Genomic DNA, 21,648 nt, shown 5'->3' with positions numbered 1-21,648 from the left:
GGTGCCTAGAGATCAGCTGCCCAGAGATCAGCTGCCCTACTAGGCAAAATGTACGAATACGGGTCCCACCGAATCACTAGTCGAAATTCTAAATTTCGAAGTACCATAGTGTTGAGAACCTATTTAAAAGCTTTCCTCCCCCATTTGTCCATGGCTTCGTCATTGACAAGCTGCTACCGGATGCCTTGGGAGTACACGAAATGCTCTCGTACCCAAGCTCGTTGATCCCTGGTGGGGGCAGGGTGAGAGGTATTCCACCACTACCAGCTTGCCATCCTATGTGATGATTAACTTTTCCTACAGAGGATGGCCGAGTTGAGGTCAACTTGGACTCGAAAGCATGTAGAGCTGTTGCAGAACTCATCGGTACAAGCCCAGCTGAGGTGGACCACCCCCTTGGCCCACCACCGCCATATGAGGAGGTTCAACCAATAGGCACCCAGCAACTGCTTGGTATCAGATTCAATATCGTCATCCAGGTGGTAGGTAGTCGTGGGGATGTCCAGCCATTCATCGCTCTAGGAAAAGAGCTGCAAAAGCACGGCCACCGGATTCGACTCGCGACACACGATATCTTCGCCACATTCGTCAGGAACTCCGGCTTGGAGTTCTACCCTATTGGCGGAAACCCGGCGGAGCTAATGGCATACATGGTCAAGAACCCCGGGTTGATCCCGCAGCTGCATAGCCTCCGGGCTGGCGACGTGCAGAAGAAGAGGGAAATGGTTGCGGAGATGCTGGATGGGTGTTGGAGGTCTTGTATTGCGGATGACCCAGTCACGAAGACTCCGTTTGTAGCAGAGGCAATCATTGCCAATCCACCAAGCTTTGCCCATATTCATTGTGCCCAGGCGCTGGGGATTCCGCTGCATTTGATGTTTACCATGCCGTGGAGCAGCACGAGAGCGTTCCCGCATCCATTGGCGAATCTGAAGTACTCAGACACGAGTCAGGAGATGGCGAACTACTTTTCGTACGGTATTGTGGAGTGGCTGACGTGGCAGGGGTTAGTTTTAAGTGTCTTAAAGGCTTGGAATTATACTGACGGGAACAGACTCGGAGATGTCATTAACAGCTGGCGCTCAAAGCTGGACTTGGAGCCTGTCCCGGCCACTGAGGGGCCGATGTTGACGCAGACTTTGAAGATCCCGTTTACCTACTGCTGGTCTCCGGCTCTGATGGCGAAGCCGGCTGACTGGCCAGCACATGTTGGTATGTGTCCTTTTGACTCCCGTGAAATAGTAACTTATACGCGCAGACGTCTGTGGTTTTTTCTTCCGTGATGCCCCTGATTACAAGCCACCCCAATCTCTCGACGCCTTTCTTCAAAACGGGCCTCCACCTGTGTACATTGGTTTTGGGAGCATTGTTATAGAGGACCCGAAGAAGTTCACGGCGATTATTCTAGACGCTGTCCGATCTCTAGGCGTGCGTGCAATCATATCGCGCGGTTGGAGTAAATTAGGGGGAGAGCCCTCTGAGAGCATCTACTACATCGACGACTGTCCGCACGAGTGGTTATTCCAACATGTGTGCGCGGTAGTTCACCATGGAGGTGCCGGGACAACAGCCTGCGGGCTCCGGAATGGCCGCCCAACGGCAATAATACCGTTCTTCGGAGAGTATGAGACCCAAGTCTTCCTCAGATTCTGAGTCACGTTGCTGATTCACTCATCCAGCCAGCCGTTCTGGGGAAATCTCGTAGCAGTTTCTGGCGCAGGACCCAAACCGATACCGTACCGAGACGTCACTACCACTAAACTTGCAGAGGTGATTGAATTCTGTTTACAACCTCAGATTCAACATGCTGCTCAAACTATTGCGTCGAGAATGCAGTACGAAGACGGAGTCAAAACTGCTGTTGATTCGTTCCATCGAAACCTGCCTCTTGATAAGATGCGGTGCGATCTGCTGCCAAACCGCAGCGCGGCATGGACGTGTAAAACGCCTTCACTACGCTTATCGAAGCTTGCGGCGCAGATACTGGTAGAGCATCTACGGGTTGACAGGAAGGCTCTGCAGTTGTACGGTTCCCCCACTTGTATTTTACCTTAGAGGAAACCATATACTGAATATACTTACAGCTACGAAACCAACCCCGTGGTGATAGAAAATAGACGCTGGGATCCAGTCACTGGAGCCACATCTGCTGCAATAGGAACAGGAACAGACATGGTCAAGTCGACAGCTGATATCTTCCTCAAACCCTATCAAGAGTACCAAGATCTTCGCCGAGGACGGCCCCGGTCAGGAGACAGACCTGATGATAATGCATATATTCCTCCAGCCCCCCGATCACTTAGTACACCTCCCCCAGACACCCTAACCCAGCAACCACCAGATATTACCTCCAACCCCAGCACCTTCCACACGACAAGCACGATTGCCACCGCATCTGCCAAAAGCATCGGCAGAGTTCTCACCACCTACTTCAAAGGCACTATGGTCGACATCCCCCTCGCAACAGCTGAGGGCCTACGCGCAGTCCCGCGTCTCTATGGCGAAGACGTCAAAGAGCATAAACCGGTGAAGGACTGGAAATCCGGCATGGTTGTGGGGTGTACTTCCTTCTCGCAGGGGATGGTCGACGGTCTGACCGGCATTGTCATGCAACCGTACAGGGGCGCTAAAGAAGAAGGCGCACTGGGTGCGGTCAAGGGTCTTGCAAAGGGGACTGTGGGAGGGGCAGCGAGTCTTGGGTCTGGTGTGTGTTCCATTTGCGGCGTCTATCTGCTTTTATGCGGAAAGGGGCTAACTTTGACGTTCTGCCAGCTGCGCTAGGGCTTGTGGCGTACCCAGGTCAGGGAATCTGCAAGAGTATCCACTCCTCGGTGCGGTCGAAGACTCGGAAAGCGCTCATACAAGCAAGGCATAAAGAAGGGGATTATCTCGTTCGGAATTTGACAACTGCGAGTGGGGTTGATAGGGGTGCGGTGATAAGAGCGTTCGAGGCCAAGAGACGTGGCCACGGCAGTGGACAGGAGAGAAGGTTTGATACTTGGGATCTTGCAAGAAGTCAGGATAGTTTGGGAACTGGGTAAGCAGTGCCTGTGCTATACCGCCCTTCTCATGCTCTCGATATTGTCTACCGGGGCTCGCCAACGTCGAGGTCACACAACTAACATTGCACAGCTCCTAACCATCCTGCTTTGCTATAAGACGCATAGAACTAGAAAGAAATATGACACAAACAAAGCAATCATTTCCGCACATTCAACATTAGATCAAACACAACTTTTCCCCTCGCATGCCCGCTCTCCAATCGTTCATACCCAGGCTCAAACTGCTCTAGAGACCAAACACTGTCCACGACAGGCCAACATTTGCCCTCCTCCACAAATTTCGTGACCTGCTCCAAGTCCTTTCCACTAGGCGACATAATGAAGAACTTGTCAGTCACACCAGTTACTTCTAAATCCTCTGGCCGTTTCTGCTCCGGCGGCTGCACAATCCCAATAATCGTGCCGTTGTCCTTTAGCGTCCACCAGGCATCTTCAAGCGCCTTCCCACCCACGCAGTCAACTACCAAATCGACTTTATTCTCCGGTTGCAGTCCCCAGGCCTTGAAATCAGTCCTGTGATAGTCCAGAATTTCAGTCGCCCCCAAGCCCCTCACAAACTCGCTGTTCCTCGGTCCACAAGTCCCAACAACTCTCGCGCCCAGTAACGCCCCGATCTGCACCAGCCAGACCCCGACACCCCCCGCCGCAGCGGTAACAAGGATCCTCTTCCCTTTCCACTCCTCACTCCCGAATTTCCCGATTCCCGAATGCGTAAAGAACGCCTGCCACGCCGTCTCAGCCGAAAGCGGCACCGCCGCACTCTCCACCCACGAGAGATTTTTCGCCCGATGCGCAAGCTCCTCCGTCGTTGCGATCGTGTAGTCTCGCGCATCACCAGGACGCCAGTAGCTTGTGCGCGCGTAGACTTCGGTGCCTGGCTGGAAGGGGGAGCTGGGTGGGGCAGAAACGACAACTCCCGCGACGTCATTGCAGGTGATAATCTCTTTGTCAATGGCGACCATTGTGGGCCAGTTGAGTTCGCCAGCGCAGGGGCATGCGGCGTGCACGCGGATCAGGTGTTCATCCTTCGAGGGATCCGGGGACGGTACCGGGCGCTGCACCAGCGTTACCGTGCGTGATGTGGGAGAGGCTTGCAGGAGGGCGCGGATTGAGGTCGGAAGGCTTTGAGCGTTCATAACTATGGTTGATGTGAAATATTGTTATAGTTTGAGTAGAATTGAATAAATAGATGTGCCGCGTATTCCTCGGTTCTGTAGCCCGAATGATGCTAGGATGAACAGAGAGCGGACCAGCTGGAAGACTTTATACTTTTTTACACTAAAAGCATGAGTGAGTCTCGTCAGAACCCGAACCTATTGAGATGAATATTGTAGCGACTTTGCGAGTGGTGGTCCCGGCCTGAGGCTATTGAGGCTTACCGGCAAGGTCCGCGCCAAGCCCGCAATAGGCTATCCACCAGGGTACTACTATGAACCCGGCAATCAGTGTGAGCATGCAATATGCTATCCTCTAAATGGTATTATTCAAAATAGTGTTACCGCGTAATCTATTTCTCTTTGGCCCTCTGATGACACTGACGACAGACGATAAACGACAGATTGCAGGTGCGTATTCGTCCCTGTCGGAAAGCCCTCCCAAAACCCGTTAGGCACGTGACGCTATCTTAGGGCTTTTGGCTACCTATTCTTCACTTGCTCGTCCTCTGTAACCAAAAAACAAGGCTGCCTGTCTCGTCCCTCTACCCGTTACACTCAGCTTGGTTGCGAATTGCATGCACACTTTCAAGCCACGCTTATCATACAAAGTACTGTCCAGCTTCCCGTACTCTCCTGTATTAGGGCACAGTAAATGTTCTACCTAAGCTCTGACGGAATATCTAGACAAATCAGCACAGCTTCAGCGTCTCTATAGTTGAATGGCACTGATATATCTGTATTCCATCTATGTCTATCTCTTTATTCGTCTATATATAATACCATTTGTCCATCCCTATACTACTAACTACTCTCTATACGGCACAACTCCCTCCCCTGCCGCCAGGTTACACTGCCTAAACAACCTGACCTCGCCTTCTCCAAAGGCACCGACCACCGAATGCAGCACCCCACGATTATGAAACAGGACCAGATCCCCCTCTTCCCAGTCATGCGCGTACACATACTGCGGACTAATAGCGGGCCGTTGCAGTTTATACGCGATCTCCCTGACTTTCTTTAGATCGTCTATGACAGTCCCATCACCGCAGTGGATCTTGCGCACAGCGGATGGGTGGATCTGCAGCGCTGGTTTCCCCGTGGCGGGGTTCTTCCACACCATGGGAAGGATCTGGATGGCGGATTCGTCGATGGGCGGGAGCTCCGAGAGCGGGAGTTCGAGATCGTCACTGTGCAGGCCGAGGCCAGTCGGGAGCGAGCGGGCTGGGGACATCCAAATGTATCTGTTGCTATTAGCGTCTGATCCAGCTGGCTGTCATTGTGGGCTGTTGTAAGGGTGGGTTTCTCACGGATGAGGTGCATATTCGACCCGGCTACTCAGCGCAAACTCCTTATCCTCCTCTGAGAGGAGCTCGAACATCCGCTCTCCCGAGGCAAATGCCGTTGTGCCCAGCGGCACATCCATCGTCTCACCGGAGCCATCATCATATCGCACGGTCTGTCTTCGACCCCCCGGCACCTTGACGGCAAGTAACGTTGTCACAATTGGCGGGTTGAGCCCATACAGAGCGGCATCAATATGCCACCTATAAAACCGCGTGGAATCGTAATCATCCTCCTGCGGGATCGGGTCGCGGTGGAATGTGCGGTGGTGCGGGTGTTTCAGAGTGATATTCTCCAACCCCTCGTACGAGTCAATGAATCCGTGCCCGATGACTTGCACTTGTGGCTGGTGCGGGATAGTCTTTAAGTCTGGGTGAAGGATGCTACGCTTTGCGTCAAGGGTCTTGCCGTGGCCGTACTGTGTAGCGGATGGGTCGAATCGGCGGGTGAGTTCATATTGCGCTTTAGGGGTGAGTTGGTGTTGATTTTTGAGCACGACTACAAGGTGTGTGTACAGGGCTGAGCGTATCGTGGAGAAGTCTCCGTCTGTCATTGCATTTAGTACCTGTACACAATAAATCAAAGGGTGCTCGAGGGAGAGAGGTACCAGTCAAATGCTCCAGGTCAACATCTGTAATGACGGCACCGAAGTCGATTGCAGACCCGGCTGGCGGTGTTAGTGGCTTAACAGTGATGGCTGGCATTGTGTAAATCTTTATATATAGACAGCCTATTTGGAATCTGGGTCCCTGTTGGTGTCTATCGCTTTTATAGATACTTTTGTGTAACAGTCGGCCGGGCAGTCCCGCTGCGGGATCCGCCGACGCACGTTATCGGTACGGTATCGGTATCGGTATCACTATCGTGCGGCTTATCTGATCGATTTGGATCGGAGAATAATTAGTTTTATATAAGAAAACCAGTTCCCAGAGCCGTTTCCGGCGCCCTGCTAACTGTCACAGCAAATCCAAATATATATAATAGCAATTATGAACTTGTTAGGTAGAGAAGCTCGTAAAGAATATGCTATAATCATAGGTGATTCTAATTGCCTGTACTTAGAGATTATAAATTATATTATTAGTAAGGGCAAGCAACAGCAAGTTAGCTGCTATAGATGCCAAAACGTAATGGTAGGATACATCATGGGTGTATATTGCATTCTGCGAATTTAGTGGATCACACGTGACTGCGGTGGAGTCAGAGGGTAAAGTTCGTATAGTTATGTTAATTATGTTAATTCGTCTAGTTATGTTAATAGCAATCTCGTGCACGGTTCGAAAACACATTTTAGAGACTAATGCTTCTCCCAAGACGCGCTATAGTAGGGAACCGATGATCAAGAGAACCGTAGCCCTGATCGCGAATATACCCCATCCCCACAGTATGCCACCAAGCAGCCCTAGTATATATCTTTTAACCTTCGGCAGCAGATCCAAAACAAATTCTAATCCTCATCTAGAATTCAAGTATACTTGGCATTGTAAATGAAGAAAGAAAAAAACGCTGACTTACTATCATTCGCAGTAGACCCCTGATCATAATCATGACTCGGTCTCGCGCAACTGCAGGCAATGTAACTACTTCTTGCATTCTCCGTGTTATAACATGATTGGTTGTCCTCTGACTTAAATATACCATGGTAAAATCGTCGAGGTGCAACTAATTGAAAAGCAGATCTGGTATATCCTTAGAGGGCATGTACGGCTAGACTACATATACGGCACAGGTTAATACGTACAGAGAACTCTGTACCCGGTAGATCTAGGTCGAAGTACCAATGGAGCCGAAGGATTTGAGTAAAGGGCAATTGAGACCCTCTGAAAACTCCGTGAAATAGTCTGAGTATTTAACATATGTTTGACGAGAGAGAAGGATGTGGGAGATGTGCCATAACCAGGCTTTCCTTCGACCGCCTCAAATCCCTACCAACTCTATTGATTCTCGCCATAGTCGATCTTCTCCTGGCTTGCCTGCTTCGCTTAACTGACCCACGCAGTAGACTGCTTTCTGACCTGCGTAGAGCGCCCGTAAAAAGCTCCGACCTCTCCCGAGCCTCCAATAAAGAAAAATAGCCTGCTTCATACTGTACAGCCCAGCCAGGTGATACAGACCGATCCGATCCGGCCGAGCAACCTTACCAATAAAGACCTGCGAGGCACAGATATGTTGGATAATAGTAGCTAAATATTGCCTTATTGTTGCTCGAGGCGATTCCACTGACAGGGATCTCGCGAGCCTAGTCCATTTACAGTCCAAGTCCATCGGCGGAAGTATACAACACACCTGGGTACTGAGTCAATCGCAACGCGCAGCTCAAATCGACAGCATGAAACCAACCTCCAAATACCCCATAACTCCCATCTGTCTTTCGTCTCAACACAGTCAATTGATTTTGTATTCTTATCACACCATGATGGTCCCCATTAACCTCGTCCGTTCCTCCAATGCAGCCCTCCGCTCGATCCCCTCTACTTCTCACTCTGCAGGGATAACCGCCCTCTTCGTCAGCGGCACAAGCGGAATCGGCCTCTATACTCTACGCGCTTTGACAAGGCACACAGAAGGCAAAGCGCTAACGGTATATATAGTCGGACGAAGCGCCTACCGCGCGAAACCAGTCCTGTCTGAACTGCAGCGCATAAGCCCGCGAGCACGGTTTACTTTCATCGAAGCGGATGTCTCGCTCATCAGAAACGTGGACAGCGTCTGTAAGAAGGTCATAGAGAGCGAAAAGGGAGGAAAAGGGAAATTGGATTCTCTGTTCATGACGCCCGGCGGGATTTCAATTCCCTTTAGGAGGAGGGGTGGTGCGCTAATCCTGCCCTATTCGATTAAGATGTGTATGATTTATGTGGAATCCTGGTTACGTATAATGGATTAGAGACATCCGAAGAACTTGATCGCCTCTTCGCCTTGCGCTACTATGCCCGCATGCGAATCATCCAGAATCTCCTCCCTTTGCTTGAATCTGAACTTGAACCTTCCACCTCACCAGGGCCAAACTCTATCCCTAGCAGGATGGTATCCATTCACGGTAGTGGCTTTGAATACGGCATAAACTTGGATGACCTCAACCTAAAGCACAATTTCTCCCTACTAAATGCCTGCAACACTCCATTACAATGACCTCGTTGTCGATGGCCCACTTAGCCAAGAAGCACCTAAAAGTCACCTTCATCCACGCATTCCCTGGTCTCGTGGGTACAAAGATCTACACCAACAGCTTTCCAGGATCCGTGGCTGCCGCATATAATCACTTATTTTGGCCGCTGATGTGGCCGTTTAGTGTTAATTTGGCGGAGTGTGAGGAGAGGCACCTTTTCCATCTATGCTTGCGCCTGTATCCGGTTAAGGAGGGCAATGGGAAAGAAGACGTGGACACGGCAACCCGGATAGACAGGGTGAGGGGGGGTGGTGCGTATCTTCTGAATTGGAAGGGCAATGCTAGGGCTACGTCGGCGGTTCTGCGGGAGTACTTGGGGGAGGGGGCTGATAGAGCTGTCTGGAGGCATACCGAGGAAACTCTGAAGGAAGCTGCGGATATACTGGTGATTTGAGAGTCTAATGCGTTTCATTTCATCTCATTTCCTTTGTCTTCTCTTATGGTCAGGGTATCTATATAGAGGCGCTTAGAGTGCAGACTAAGTCGTCTACGTATCACTGATTTCCATCAGTTTGTCACGGAAGGGTAGTGTTATCATCGTTGGGTATATAAAACAGCCCCAGCTGAATTTTCAGAGTTTAGAACAGACTTCCATCCCCAATTGAGTAGCTCCTACATATTTCAATGCTCAGACCTCCACCTTTTCCCTGTTATATGCAAGAATACCGTCGGCGCAAAGCTACACCCGACAATCAGCGCCGTCACGACCCCCGAGCTCTTTGCAACGCCCACGCTCTCAAACATCGACGGGAACCAAAACGGACCGATAAACCCCCACGTCGACCGAACAAAATTGATAAAGACCCCTACACCACCGGCATCTTGCGGATAGGTGTCGACCGCATACGTCGTCAACACGGTTGTAACAACTTGGTTCCCGAACGCCCCAACCCCAGTCCCTACAATGGGCGCGACCCGCCACTGTCCCTCGGGGGAATGCTCAGTGCAGACGAGAAAGACAACCATGCCGGCAATAGTAACCAGGTACCCGAAGTAGCTGAGCCAGAGACGGAACTCGGGTGGGGGACGGCCGGCATTTTTGGTTCTGTGCATGAAGTGTCCTGCGCGGCTCATCCAGAGATCAGACATGACACCGCCCATCTGTTCGCCGAGGAGGGAGCCGATGATGAGCCCGAGGAACTGGAGGCCGAGTTGCTGCGCGTTGAGGGCGAATTTCTCTTGCAGGAGTTGTGGGACTTCGACCGAGTTGAGCACGGAGGCGAAGAGGAAGACCATGCTGTAGGCGACTGCGGATAGCAGAACAGGAATATTGGCGAACAGCGACAACGGACGGAAGAACTCAGCCAGCGTGAAAGGGGTCGAGTCGATGCGAGCTAGGTTCAGATACTGGTGTTTGACTGGGGAGGCCGAAGGGCCTGTGTAGCGGGTTTCGGGGCCGAAAAAGACATAGAGGATGAATTGAATGCCGTTAGTCTGTATGGGAGAGAAGTCAGTTTCTGATCGTTTTATGGCAACAGTCCAGAGGTAAGCGAGCAGCGTACAATAGCCAGCACCCAGTAGATCCAGACAAACCCGACCCGTTCCGCCACGAAGCCAAAGATAAACGGGCCAATCGGCACCCCCAGGGTCACCATTACAGTCCAGACTCCCATATACATCGCCCGTTGCTGCGTGAAGAATGTCTCCATCACGACCGCACTCCCGAGAGCCATGGCCGGAGAGATAAAGAACGCCACCAGCGCGCGGCACGCAGCCATGGACGCATAGTCGGGGCTCTTTGCGCAGCCAATGTTACAGACACAGCTGAGCGCTAGAGACATGAGGAAGATCGGGCGGCGGCCGAAACGATGGGATAAGGGTTTCCAGAGCAGCGGCGCGGCGCCGAGGATGGCGATCTGAAGCGAAGTGAGATAGGAGACGCGCTGGATGGAGACATGGACCGCCTCGGCAATTTCTGTGTAGGCTGGGATGATCGCGGCCGCTGTAAAGGTGCCCATGCAGGCGTGGAAGGCGACAAGGGCTAGGTTTGTTGCTTTCTGTCCTATGTTAGGCGAACGAATTGACTTGTAGATTTTGCAGGGCTGGTAGGGCTGACCTTCCACAAAGGCCAATTGTATGGATCGGCCGGGTCCATGCTCGGCAAGGGGTCGAGATCCAGCGTCCCATGGCGCTGTAAAAGGTATGCCTGGTGCTGCTCCGTCAGAGCACCCTCGAGGGGCGTATGTGCTCCATTCCCTGCCTCCTCCACGTAGGCGGGCTGTGTCTTCTCCATGGTGGTTCTTGTTCAAGTGTGGACTTGCTTATCCGCCCTCAACCCCAAACAAAGGACCACCTCCTTTCTATATCGCCTCAACCCCAAAATGGGTCACGCGGGGGGATCCCCAATGTGGGTCATGGAGTCGAGTCTGGAGATAAGTAGTGCATAAAAGTCCCGGGGTTAGCGTGTGACAATCCTCCTATCCGGGCGCTGACAGCGCTGGCAGTGGAGATCGTGACGTTGCCCGGTAGATGAGCACCGCTGGCAATGCCGGCACCCCCGGTAAAGGGCAGTCTGGCAGTGCCGACTCTTAGTTTGATCAAGCATTTCTGCAAACTGTGCTTGGCTGGCTGGGCAGAACGGGGTTATTCCGAGGCTTGCTGAGCTGGAATTGCCGATGGGATTTCCGGGACCTTTTACGCCTGAAGTAGTGCTGACAAGGCTTATATGGCTTGTTTCGTCCGCCACGGCTGGGCAGGGGTTCCTGACTCGTGGCCTTTACGACGACTTTCTCCTCAGCGAGATAAGCATGGTCGGAGGATGAGCTTGCCCATGTCACTGAGACTCTCGCCGGCGCCGTCTTGCTTGTCTAGGTGAACGTCTTGTCATTACTAGATTGAGCGCCAACCTACTAAATTGGGTTCCCTACTGGCTCAAGTACCTCCCGCAGCAGTTCTGTTGTGGCGCAAGTCAACAATTCATCATCATTTTGACCATCAAAGTACAAAACGCAGAGGCCCGACCTTACACGCGATTACCGTTTCTCCTTTCTGCATTTGCCTCCATTATGTCTTGCGGGAAAACCTGTATCTGGACCAAGACAGAATAGTTGTCGGGGGCACTGTTTGTCCTTCCACTTGGTATAAGCAATTTCCGCCGAGCCCAAAGGCCTGTCCCTGACCAATATTGTATATGACTTGTTCGAGATTGTTGATTCAACTGTAACTACAGATTTTCTGACTGCATAATCTGTATCCGGTCCTAAGCCAGCAATCGTACATAGAAACTTCACTTGCAGCCCAGAATTGGTAAGGAAACCAACCTAGCCCTAAGTCAAATTACTCCTATAAACCCGCGAAGTACAAGGCTAGCCTCAAGAATGGGATAAATCAACTGTATTGGTGAACGTTGCACCAATGCTGTCGCAATCGCAGTGCACTTCTTTTGCTTTGCCCATCGTGTTGCTGATAAATTTGACAAGGCATTCCGTAAGTATGCCTAGCCAAGTGTGAAAACGCCGGATAGCCCTTGAAACACGTAGGCTACTGATATCTTGTGAGGGACAGGCGCTGTTAGTACGTATCTGTCAGCGGTCCAGTTTGGCGAGAATGGGACGGAAGGGAGGTTGCGAGAACAACGGGCTGTAAGCTATACATTATCGGGATGGTAGGAGGGTAAAGAGGGTGGAGGGTGAGGGTGGAGGGTGACGGGAAGGATTTTGTTATATGATATGAGCTTTTGAGCTGGGTACCACTGTGATGCTGTAAGCGCGCTTCTGATTCAGACAGAACGGTTTATTGGAGTCTAATGTTCTTTGTGTTGAATGTTGTAGATATATGCGCATTCGTTCTAGCTAGAAACTGGCCACCTAACTCTGTCACCTGCGTAGAGTAACAACGCTCGTCACGAGTTGCATCGTAGCTACACGATGCAAGAAATCTCGCCCAAAGTAACTGCCCTTATGACCAGCACATCATATAAGAGATTCATATATTCATTTCTATCTATGTTGCGTAGACTTAGCCGAATTACTCCAAACAGACAATCTAGTGATAAAGCGCAGAACGAAATCGCTAAATTGATTCAATCTTGGGCCGCACCTGTAGATGGCTAAGGTCATGTGCTCCCTGGAAAGTCTCGGTGATCTCGTCAAGACAACCAGCAGCCGCCGCGAAGAAACCCAGGAAACTCTTGCTGGGCGTGATGACGCGGCTCAGGTACTCCGGGTGGAACTGGACACCAACATACCACCGGTGGTCCTTAAGCTCAATGACCTCCATCCGCTTGCCGGTCTCGTCCTTGCCAATAAACGACAGGCCAGCCGCCTCGAGTTTCTCCACGAGATCGGGGTTGACCTCGTAGCGGTGGCGGTGGCGCTCCCAGATCTCCTTCTTGTTGCCGTAGAGCTTGCGGAATTTTGACCACTCGGTGCCCTCCTGGAAGATGGTAGGGCGCTTTCCAAGACGCATCGTGCCACCCATCTTGGTCTTGTCAATTTCCGGCATGTAGACGATGGCCGGCTGCTCACATTCCTCGTTGAACTCGGCACTGTCGGCCTTGGTCATACCGCAGACGTTGCGGGCGTACTCAATGACGGCGACCTGCAGACCCAAGCAGATTCCGAGGAAAGGGACGTTCTTTGTACGCGCCCATTCGGCACACTTGACCATGCCTTCAGTACCGCGCTGGCCAAAACCACCCTAATTAATGTTAGTTATCATCGATGCTGATCAACCATGTGTGACTTACCGGAACAAGAATGCCGTCCGCGGTGGAAACGGCGTGCCAAGCTTTGTAATACTCGGCAGGATTTATAGACTGGTGGTCCTCTTCCAGATGAGACGACTCCACCCAGATGAGGTTAAGTTTCTTCTGGCAGTGCATAGAGGCGTGTTCCAACGCTTTTGTTACACTCAGATATGAGTCATGCAGACTTGTGTACTTGCCAACAAGCACGATCGAGACCGTGTCAAAGACATGGTCTTGGCTCATGGCCAAACCGTGCCATTTGTGCCACATGGACTTGCCGAGCTCCACGTACTTGGGCTCAATGTGCAAGTTCCGAATTTCAAGAAGATCCTTGATGGTGTTGAGGAACCCTTGGTTTTCCAGAAGGATAGGCACCTGGTAAGTAGAGGGCACGTTGTGGACACCGACAACTTGATCACGCTCCACCTGACAGGTACCGGCGATCTTGCGGATGGTCATCTCCTCAAGGGGAGTCTCGCAACGGCAGGCGATCAGGTCTGGCCTGAGACCACCACTTCGCACATCGCTAATCGCTCGTTGTGTCGGCTTCGTCTTCTGCTCTGAGCCAATTAAAGGCACGTAGCTGACGTGGATCTGAAGGAAGTTGGCCTTTCCAACGCGGCGTTGAAGTTGGCTCATTGCCTCAACGAAGGGTGCGCTCTCGATATCTCCGACTGTGCGATATTAGTGGCGTCCCTCATGATTGGTCTCAGATCACTTACCAGTTCCTCCCAACTGCACGCAAGAAGGCCTTAGTTAGTCAACGCTTAGTCATGGCTTCGTCGTAGCTTACCTCGACTATATTCGTCAGCAAGCGATACTCGCAAATTGTGGGAAATACATACTGATGCAGACGTCGGGCTCTCGTCCTGACTCATCAATAGGAACCCGAGCAACTCGTTCAACCCACTGCCATTGTTAACCTCGCCCGATATACCGATGAACGGAAACTGACATTTTGAATCTCATTTGTAAGATGCGGCACGATTTGCACTAGCCGGGTCAGCTCCGTCAGCCACAAACACGCCGAACCACGTACCCGTCTTTCCCAAGTAGTCACCCCGGCGCTCCTTCTCAATCACATGTTGGTAAATCTTGCCGGTAGTGATATTGTTGTCCCGCCCGAGTGTGACACCAAGGTACCGCTCGTAGTTCCCCAAGTCCAAGTCGGCTTCACCTCCATCGTCCAAGACGAAGCATTCTCCGTGCCTTTGATCGTCAGTTACGCAGTCGGTATGGGATGACGGGGACGTACTCCAAGGGCTAAAGAACAATCATTCATGATCAGCAGCGCCTCAAGTCACACGCGAGATGGGTACGTACGTTCATAAGCCCAGCATCGGGATTCAAGTAGGGATCAATCTTGATGCTCGAGACGGACAAACCAGCAGTTTTCAGCAGCAGCCCGGTACTGCTTGCGATAATACCCTTTCCGACACCGGATATAACGCCACCGGAAACCAGAACATACTTCATCTTGGCGAATGGAAGACTCAATGGCGGCCTGCCTGGCGAATACCAGGGAGGTAGCAAGAGATAAAAAAAAAATCGATACGCGGGGCGTGATAACCACGGATTTGCTCACCGCCTGTAAACAGCGGCAGAACTTTTTTGTTTTCAAGTGGGGAGCTGCCGCTCTGGTAATGGTGCCTGAGGCTCTCATCAGATCACTTCACCTCAAATTCAGTATTTGGCCCTGTTAGTTTATCAGTGAAATTTCTTAGAAGAAAACAGTCTTATGCATTTGGACTCCAGCCCAGGCATTCATTATAAACCATAATGGACAATGGCATGTCTTGAAACTCTTGGATGGTCGGCCGCGCCGCTAATAGATATTTGCAACTGCTCTAGCAAATATGGTCCGCATTGATTCCCGGCTACATAGAGCTTCAAGCTTACTGACGAGGGACATAGCAGTACAATGATTTATAGAAATACAATGATTTGTGATCATTATAAGCGACCCAATATATTGATGCGCTGACTCCGCAACTCATCAAAAATAACATTGCGCTGGCGGTAAACTGGAAAGCATAATCTATCAACAGAGCGCGAAGGAAACTTAGCCTAAGCCTTCATCAGCTACAGTGACTAAATGGCTGATAAGATCCTTGCAAAAAACTGTCAGAGTCATGCTTTCAATTTGAAGAACAACTGCTTATCAATAAGGCAGGAACATGACTCACTGCTGGCAATTCACTAGACTCGTGACCTAGGAACCATCGCTCCTCCCTGATGAGGCATTAAGGGGAGGGACCGTGTCCAATAAAGCAATTATAGAATGAGCTCAAATCATCCCTAGATACGGATAAACCTTAAATTCTCTGCTGTTTAATCTTTTCTTGACCTCCCTCCGCCGATTCTAATTCTGAAGTTGCCCAACCACCATTTACAATGTCGAGAGCATTTTCGACCACTGCCCGACGGCTGAAGGAACTCAAATGACAACCGTCGATGCCACCTGGGTTGAGCGTACCACAGAAAAAGCAGTAGATGAGGCTCCTGGACTCGCCGGCAAAGTTGACAGCGGAAAGGTCCAGTAAGTCCATCCTCTACTTCTCATAATATTCAAAGCCCATCTACAAAAATAGCGGAGACCCTCATCCAACGCCTAAAACCGGGGACCCATTTCCTGCGTCGATCTCTCTTGGCATAAATGACATTGAGGGACAGAACCGTGTTGTACTCGCATGTTTATCCCGACGGTATTGTCAAGTTTTCGAAGACATATGGCGAGGTCAAAGTCGACGCCGACCCGAACGCTCCGAAGGAGGACAGTGCTTCGAAGTAATTGTCAAATGAGCTGTTTTATTCTCACGTCAATCCGGAACAAGCACATGTTTGCCGGGCGGGAAGGAACAGATTAATGTGGAAAGGGACGGACAATTGTCATTATTGGATGGCCGACATGGCCTATCTATATCTAGCTTACGATGGACTAGGCGAGCTCGACCCAGGGGCAGGTAGCATCGGATAGCAGTATGCCCCGCCAATCAATGTGTCGCACGGGACGTTCTGTGGACTATCGGGAGGTGGCCAGCCAGGTACGGGCGCTGAAGTAGGTCATGTGACAATATCTGCAACGGAATCATTAAATCGAAGGTCTAAATATCCTATCTGCAGTCTGCATAGAGATTTATAGCTATTATGAGAACAGCTTCTGTCTGTATGAAATAGTAGCAATCGTTAATATGGCTTATTGTTCTCTAGATATTGGACAGCACACTTCGTTGACAGCAATGATTTAGAGCAGTGTATGAATATATAAAGTTTCAGTCGCATCCTAAGCCGATGTCAGCTCTCAGAACTGGAACCCCATTTGGGTTTCTCATACCAGATTAGATTAGTCCAAACATCGCCAAGACATGCCAATGCTCTCTAAAGACTCCGCTACCTCATCACCCAGAACGGCAGCGTTTCTTCTCTTCCCTTTACTACTTCAACTCATCCACAAATATAAACCCAGACTTCTTTCCGGGTACTCTTACCACAGATATATCTGGCTGTCATCCTCTTTCTGGTTAGCTTAACCAGGAGACCTTTAGCAGAACACATCATCCCCTTTTTTCCGCGAGCTCCACTGAAGCAACCAAACCCGTTCGTCCTTACGCTTGACGCGCTTGCTATTCATCTTGATGATCGGTTTGCGGCCATTGAATCGTATGATAAAGCGGACGTTCTTCCTTCACTCCAAACCTTTTCAATTTCCGTCTCAGTTTGCTTCTCCAGTTCCCCAGCACGAAGTTATTGACGAAGAGGCCTGTCCGGGTTACAACCCGAAACATGTCTACCCTGCTAAGCCAGGAGAGATACTTGCCAATCACTATCAACTATTGGTGAAGATTGGTTGGGGAACACGTTCAACCGTATGGCTGGCGAAGGATTTAAAAAGGTAGGCATGATCTCTATCATGCTCCCTGCGATTATAAACACCCGCTAACAGACGGATATTTTATTTAGATACATTTGGCAACCCGACCGTTTTGTAGCACTAAAAATAATAAATAACCGCAGCTCTCTCGATGCTTATCATGAGCGCGATATCGAAGAACATATATCCCGACAAAGCCCCATACACCACGGCCGTGGTATCATCCGAACCTGCCTGGATAGCTTCGAGGTGACTGGTCCAGATGGGAGTCATCTATGTCTAGCATATGAACCAATGCGGGAGCCCCTTTGGATACTTCGGAAACGTTTCGTTGACTGGAGGCTCCCCCTTTCAATCGCAAAGGCATACCTTCTCATTCTTCTTGCAGGTCTTGACTATCTCCACTCAGAATGCAGGGTTGTACATACTGGCGAGTATTTTGTCCTCAGTTCTCCACTTAACATCATCACTCCTATGCGGATTACTGATACTTTTTTCCAGTTAGACTTGAAGCTCGACAATATTTTGATAACGTTCGCGAACCAAGACATTCTCCTCAACTTTGTCAAGGAACAGACCACCAATATGCCTATGCAATGCAAGACTGATCCGACGAGCGGACGTACCATCTACCGTTGTCACAATGATTTCGGGTCCCTGAATTGGGGAGAGCTTCAGAAAATGCTCCCTAACATTGTTGACTTTGGGTTAGCAGCTCGCTCTGAAAGTGATCACCAGGGTCAAGTGAGGAACGAAACAGTTGGTTCTCATCCAATACAGCCGGACCATTACCGTGCGCCTGAAGTTATTCTTGGCTGCCCATGGAGTTTCAGCGCGGATATATGGAATATCGGCGTTTTGGTATGAATCCCCACCTCCAGGCCCATTCAACACCTTTATTGTGCTTCGCGCGGGAATCAAAGCGGACATCTTAGTTTCATTTGTATCATTTTCAGGATACCTTATATTTTGCGACAACTGACCATTCTGTAACAGGCGTGGGATATAATCGAGAACACCGAACTATTCCTCCATGTGCATGATAGTCAAGGCCGTTACGATCCCAAAACACATTTAGCGGAAATGATTGCACTACTTGGCCCCCCGCCGAAAGAGTTACTAGCACAGTCGCATGCTATGGCAGACATCAGTTGGCCTAATCCTATCAAGAATGAGACAGGCAAGCTCTGCAGGAACGGGCGAGAGTATTTCAATGGGCCTTTCTTCGATGAAAATTGTAAACGAACAGATCCACAATTACCTTGCTTTCCCACTAATCTTATTGTTGTGGCAGGTGAGTTTCTTTATAACGATCTAATACCGGAGCGGAAACTTGAAGATTCTATCATGTACTTGGAGCAGAAGGAAAGACAAGCCTTCTTGTCGTTCATCACCCGTGCGCTTGCTTGGAATCCGGAAGATAGGCAAACAGCCGGCGAGCTGATGGAACACCCGTTCCTGAATGGCTAGAGTAAAGAGTGCTTCGGATTTGTCTTAAATGACCTGCTTTCCCCGCATTTGGGAGCCGCAACAGATTGAGGGTCAAGGCGCCTGGTTGTCAGGAAATGATACGAACCGTATTAGGGGCAGATACTGTTAATCCATCATAGCGCAGGATGAGAGTGGAGAGCTCACCCGTCAGTACTAGATCACTTGTCTCAGACCCCGCAAACCATTACGCGTGAGACAATTATCACGTGTATATACGCGAAGCATACTGGCGCTCTAGGCACGACGTCCTTTGAGTCTGCTGCGCTAGGCTGGGGCGCAAACATGGCCTCCGAGTCATCATCTGACAGTAGAGAGCCCGGCCGAACCTGAATTGCGACTTCGCGACCAACATTTATTATGTCGCTGTATTTATACCCTGCTGGATTTAGGGTAATTTTTTCTTCTCGCTGGACAAGTACCAATCTAATCCAGACTTTTGCACCTGATCCACCTTTGGCAGAACTTGAGAATAAATAATGCCACTTCACCTGCCCTTCGCTGCAATATAGGGCTGGATGCAAACTGATTGGAATGACCAGTTGTCTTTGTACCTGAGGCCTATATACACTAGCGCCTAGGGAGATCTGCCCTTGCCGTGTTATAGTTTTTTATAGAGAATTTTTACATATACCTGTTACAGAAGCCTACTAGTATATGATCTAAAGTACTTCTACTTAGTAAAGCCTGGTATAGTCTTTAGTGATTACTAGATCTATTAGTCAGAAATCGTATGGTATATTTTCAAAAATATAGCCTAAAATAGCAAGCCCTCGAGGGAGAGAACTCAGCCGTGCAAGCCCCCAAAAAACCTGAACTTATTTTGAGTTTTGATTGAACTAGAACTCATATGCTACGACCTCTGATTATGAACATGAGTGAGATCTATCCCCATTTGGACTGCTTATACAGTCTATACAGTTTTGGCCCCCAACCTGGCCGATCTCCAGTTCCACAGTAAGCCAATCTAAGCCACAATCAAAAACACCTCTGCCCTATGTTTGCTATGCTTTGCATCAGGCATATGCACGCAGGTTGCGTTCGCAGATAAGTTAGAGGTCAATGAGTCGGCGTGTAATCAGATCGAAAATGTCGATGGAACGATGCTTATAAGTTGATATCCGCTCATTCCAGGCACAGTCCCGAGAGGTTGGCCGCCATCAGCAGTAGTCGGCGTTGAGACTGAGGCTTAGCAGCGCTGGAGATTCATGCCCGTGAAGAAAGCTAAAAATAACACGTTTGGAAATGAGTAGGAGTTGGGCCAGCATATCTACCACTCCAGCCTCACTATGAAGCTTTACATTCATGCTAGGCATTCTTAGTCTATGGCTCATACCCACATGAGAATGTGAGCTGGTTCCTATTGCTACGAGTTTTCAAAGACTACGACAATCTATATACGGCTTGAAAGGTCTTTCGGGTACAACAACACTGCCCCCCTAAGCTTGTTTACTGCGCCCCGGCTATGTACTCAGCACTTCGGGTCAAAGCCGACACAAATATATGGCAGGGTATATTCCACCATATCTAGCTCAAAAAAGGGTCTTGGACTCCCAATTCCTCGTTATAACGGCCCAAACATCCCAGCATCAATCTCAGAAAAAGTGACCGTCAACCCATCGCATCCACTAACAGCGACTGCCAAATGCCCTCGACCTCCCCCATCTCTATTGTGTACTTCACAGCCCTTCTCGGGCTCGTCAGCACAACCCTTGCCTTCCCAACATTTACGCCCACGGAACCCCTCTCGAAACGCATAGCTCTCACCTGCAACAATGATGGCGGCCTCTACCGTCCCGTATCGGAAGCCCAAGCCTGCGTCGACTACCTTTTGACTAAGAGCACCGATGACTGCGTCGTTAGCGGCGACGAGACTGTCTTCTGTCAAGCCGGCGATACTGTGATCACGGGGAGTAGGACGGGGAAGGGTGGTGAGAGTTCACTTTGGTACGCCCGCCTGCGTGATAGCCTGGCTATGAAGAGATGCATGGGCTTAGACTGACCTCCATGTGTAGTCGGGATGTTGCGAAGGGTGCTCAGAGGATCATTGATAGTTGTACCACGCCTGAGGGGTACGTTGGAGGTGAGTTTTCCCATTTTGCGCTCTTATTCATATTACCTTTGCCTAAATTTGGGTTGACGGACTAACTGGGCGGGTTGATTAGGGTTTAACGCTGCAGAAGGGAATGGTGCTCTGATTGTCTCAATCCACCGCAGGTAGACTCTGCCCTCTGCGCAAGGTACTAGAAATGTGCATTAGTTACAACATACTGAATGTTGATTTTCTTCCTCCCCTTTGGCGGATTTGAAAGCCTGGTTCACCGATTTAAGATCAATTTAGAATGCCTATTAAATTTGCTGAACGCTGGCCAATTACTGGACACTTAGGAGGCTTTATTCCCTGAAATGCAGTAGGAAATTGATCTCAATATGCATTCTGGCTTGCATTTGTGAAACTCGACGCTGCTTTCCCAGTGTATACTCTATTACTTTCCAAGGATTATAGCATAGGAAACAGGTTAGGAAGGAGATGAGCTTGTGCAACTTCCGTTACCAGAACCTCCTGCAGGTTCTTATCATCTTTTGGAGTTTTGAGCTACATACCTTGTTTGCTATACTTAATATTTGAAGATAAGAAGCAGCAACTGTATCTAATAGTAACTAGCCTATCCAGTACTTCGGCCTATCATTTTATCTGTTACAAGATATGCAATAAGTACTTAACCTAGTGGCAGATGTACCTGCCAGCGGAAGAAATAGCAGTTGGAGACAACCTTGACCGAGTTCAACTAAGAGCCGTGTAGTTCTTGAGGATTTCCAGACTATGAGAGAACACCAGTTGTGACTTGGGTAAGAAGGAAGAATAAGCTATGATG

The 21,648-nt window shown here is 49.9% G+C and overlaps 9 protein-coding genes across 9 annotated transcripts, besides 1 other annotated feature; 5 read left to right on the top strand and 4 right to left on the bottom strand.

Moving 5' to 3' along the window:
- Nucleotides 1-21,648: part of a sequence feature (contig 1.7 1..773302(-1)) that runs on past both edges of the window.
- On the top strand, nucleotides 201-2,781 carry ANIA_00487 (putative sterol glucosyltransferase; the record flags this gene model as incomplete). The annotated part of the gene is made up of 7 exons (XM_652999.1): nucleotides 201-249; nucleotides 304-1,006; nucleotides 1,055-1,212; nucleotides 1,259-1,622; nucleotides 1,680-2,024; nucleotides 2,085-2,706; nucleotides 2,773-2,781. The coding sequence occupies 7 exons, from the start codon at nucleotides 201-203 to the stop codon at nucleotides 2,779-2,781; spliced, it is 2,250 nt and encodes a 749-aa protein (XP_658091.1).
- Nucleotides 3,200-4,198, bottom strand: ANIA_10098 (NADP-dependent oxidoreductase; the record flags this gene model as incomplete). The annotated part of the gene is made up of 1 exon (XM_050613388.1): nucleotides 3,200-4,198. One exon carries the CDS (start codon nucleotides 4,196-4,198, stop codon nucleotides 3,200-3,202), a length of 999 nt encoding a protein of 332 aa, XP_050469208.1.
- Nucleotides 5,025-6,264, bottom strand: ANIA_10081 (TauD/TfdA family dioxygenase; the record flags this gene model as incomplete). The annotated part of the gene is made up of 3 exons (XM_653000.2): nucleotides 5,025-5,460; nucleotides 5,527-6,058; nucleotides 6,168-6,264. The coding sequence occupies 3 exons, from the start codon at nucleotides 6,262-6,264 to the stop codon at nucleotides 5,025-5,027; spliced, it is 1,065 nt and encodes a 354-aa protein (XP_658092.2).
- Nucleotides 7,977-8,693, top strand: ANIA_10094 (uncharacterized protein; the record flags this gene model as incomplete). Its single annotated transcript, XM_050613387.1, has 2 exons — nucleotides 7,977-8,367; nucleotides 8,445-8,693. 2 exons carry the CDS (start codon nucleotides 7,977-7,979, stop codon nucleotides 8,687-8,689), a joined length of 636 nt encoding a protein of 211 aa, XP_050469207.1. The 3' UTR covers nucleotides 8,690-8,693.
- On the bottom strand, nucleotides 8,890-10,959 carry ANIA_00489 (putative MFS multidrug transporter; the record flags this gene model as incomplete). Its single annotated transcript, XM_653001.1, has 4 exons — nucleotides 8,890-9,108; nucleotides 9,393-10,160; nucleotides 10,229-10,723; nucleotides 10,783-10,959. The coding sequence occupies 4 exons, from the start codon at nucleotides 10,957-10,959 to the stop codon at nucleotides 8,890-8,892; spliced, it is 1,659 nt and encodes a 552-aa protein (XP_658093.1).
- ANIA_00490 (putative CTP synthase) lies at nucleotides 12,664-14,927 on the bottom strand. The gene is made up of 9 exons (XM_050613386.1): nucleotides 14,737-14,927; nucleotides 14,669-14,676; nucleotides 14,453-14,622; nucleotides 14,369-14,406; nucleotides 14,259-14,322; nucleotides 14,207-14,211; nucleotides 14,136-14,148; nucleotides 13,414-14,087; nucleotides 12,664-13,364 (listed from the first exon to the last, which is right to left on the bottom strand). Exons 1-9 carry the CDS (start codon nucleotides 14,887-14,889, stop codon nucleotides 12,738-12,740), a joined length of 1,752 nt encoding a protein of 583 aa, XP_050469206.1. The 5' UTR covers nucleotides 14,890-14,927; the 3' UTR covers nucleotides 12,664-12,737.
- On the top strand, nucleotides 15,855-16,215 carry ANIA_10095 (uncharacterized protein; the record flags this gene model as incomplete). The annotated part of the gene is made up of 2 exons (XM_050613385.1): nucleotides 15,855-15,952; nucleotides 16,005-16,215. 2 exons carry the CDS (start codon nucleotides 15,855-15,857, stop codon nucleotides 16,213-16,215), a joined length of 309 nt encoding a protein of 102 aa, XP_050469205.1.
- ANIA_10082 (uncharacterized protein) lies at nucleotides 17,049-19,414 on the top strand (the record flags this gene model as incomplete). Its single annotated transcript, XM_653003.2, has 5 exons — nucleotides 17,049-17,305; nucleotides 17,428-18,145; nucleotides 18,281-18,578; nucleotides 18,895-18,921; nucleotides 19,014-19,414. 5 exons carry the CDS (start codon nucleotides 17,049-17,051, stop codon nucleotides 19,103-19,105), a joined length of 1,392 nt encoding a protein of 463 aa, XP_658095.2. The 3' UTR covers nucleotides 19,106-19,414.
- ANIA_00492 (uncharacterized protein) lies at nucleotides 20,418-20,993 on the top strand (the record flags this gene model as incomplete). Its single annotated transcript, XM_653004.1, has 3 exons — nucleotides 20,418-20,719; nucleotides 20,788-20,855; nucleotides 20,938-20,993. 3 exons carry the CDS (start codon nucleotides 20,418-20,420, stop codon nucleotides 20,991-20,993), a joined length of 426 nt encoding a protein of 141 aa, XP_658096.1.

The sequence above is a fragment of the Aspergillus nidulans genome, chromosome VIII, assembly GCF_000011425.1.
Source record: "Aspergillus nidulans FGSC A4 chromosome VIII".
NCBI classification, from domain to species: domain Eukaryota; kingdom Fungi; phylum Ascomycota; class Eurotiomycetes; order Eurotiales; family Aspergillaceae; genus Aspergillus; species Aspergillus nidulans.
Note: the sequence above shows the minus strand (reverse complement) of the source record. Positions and strands in the feature narration are given on the sequence as shown.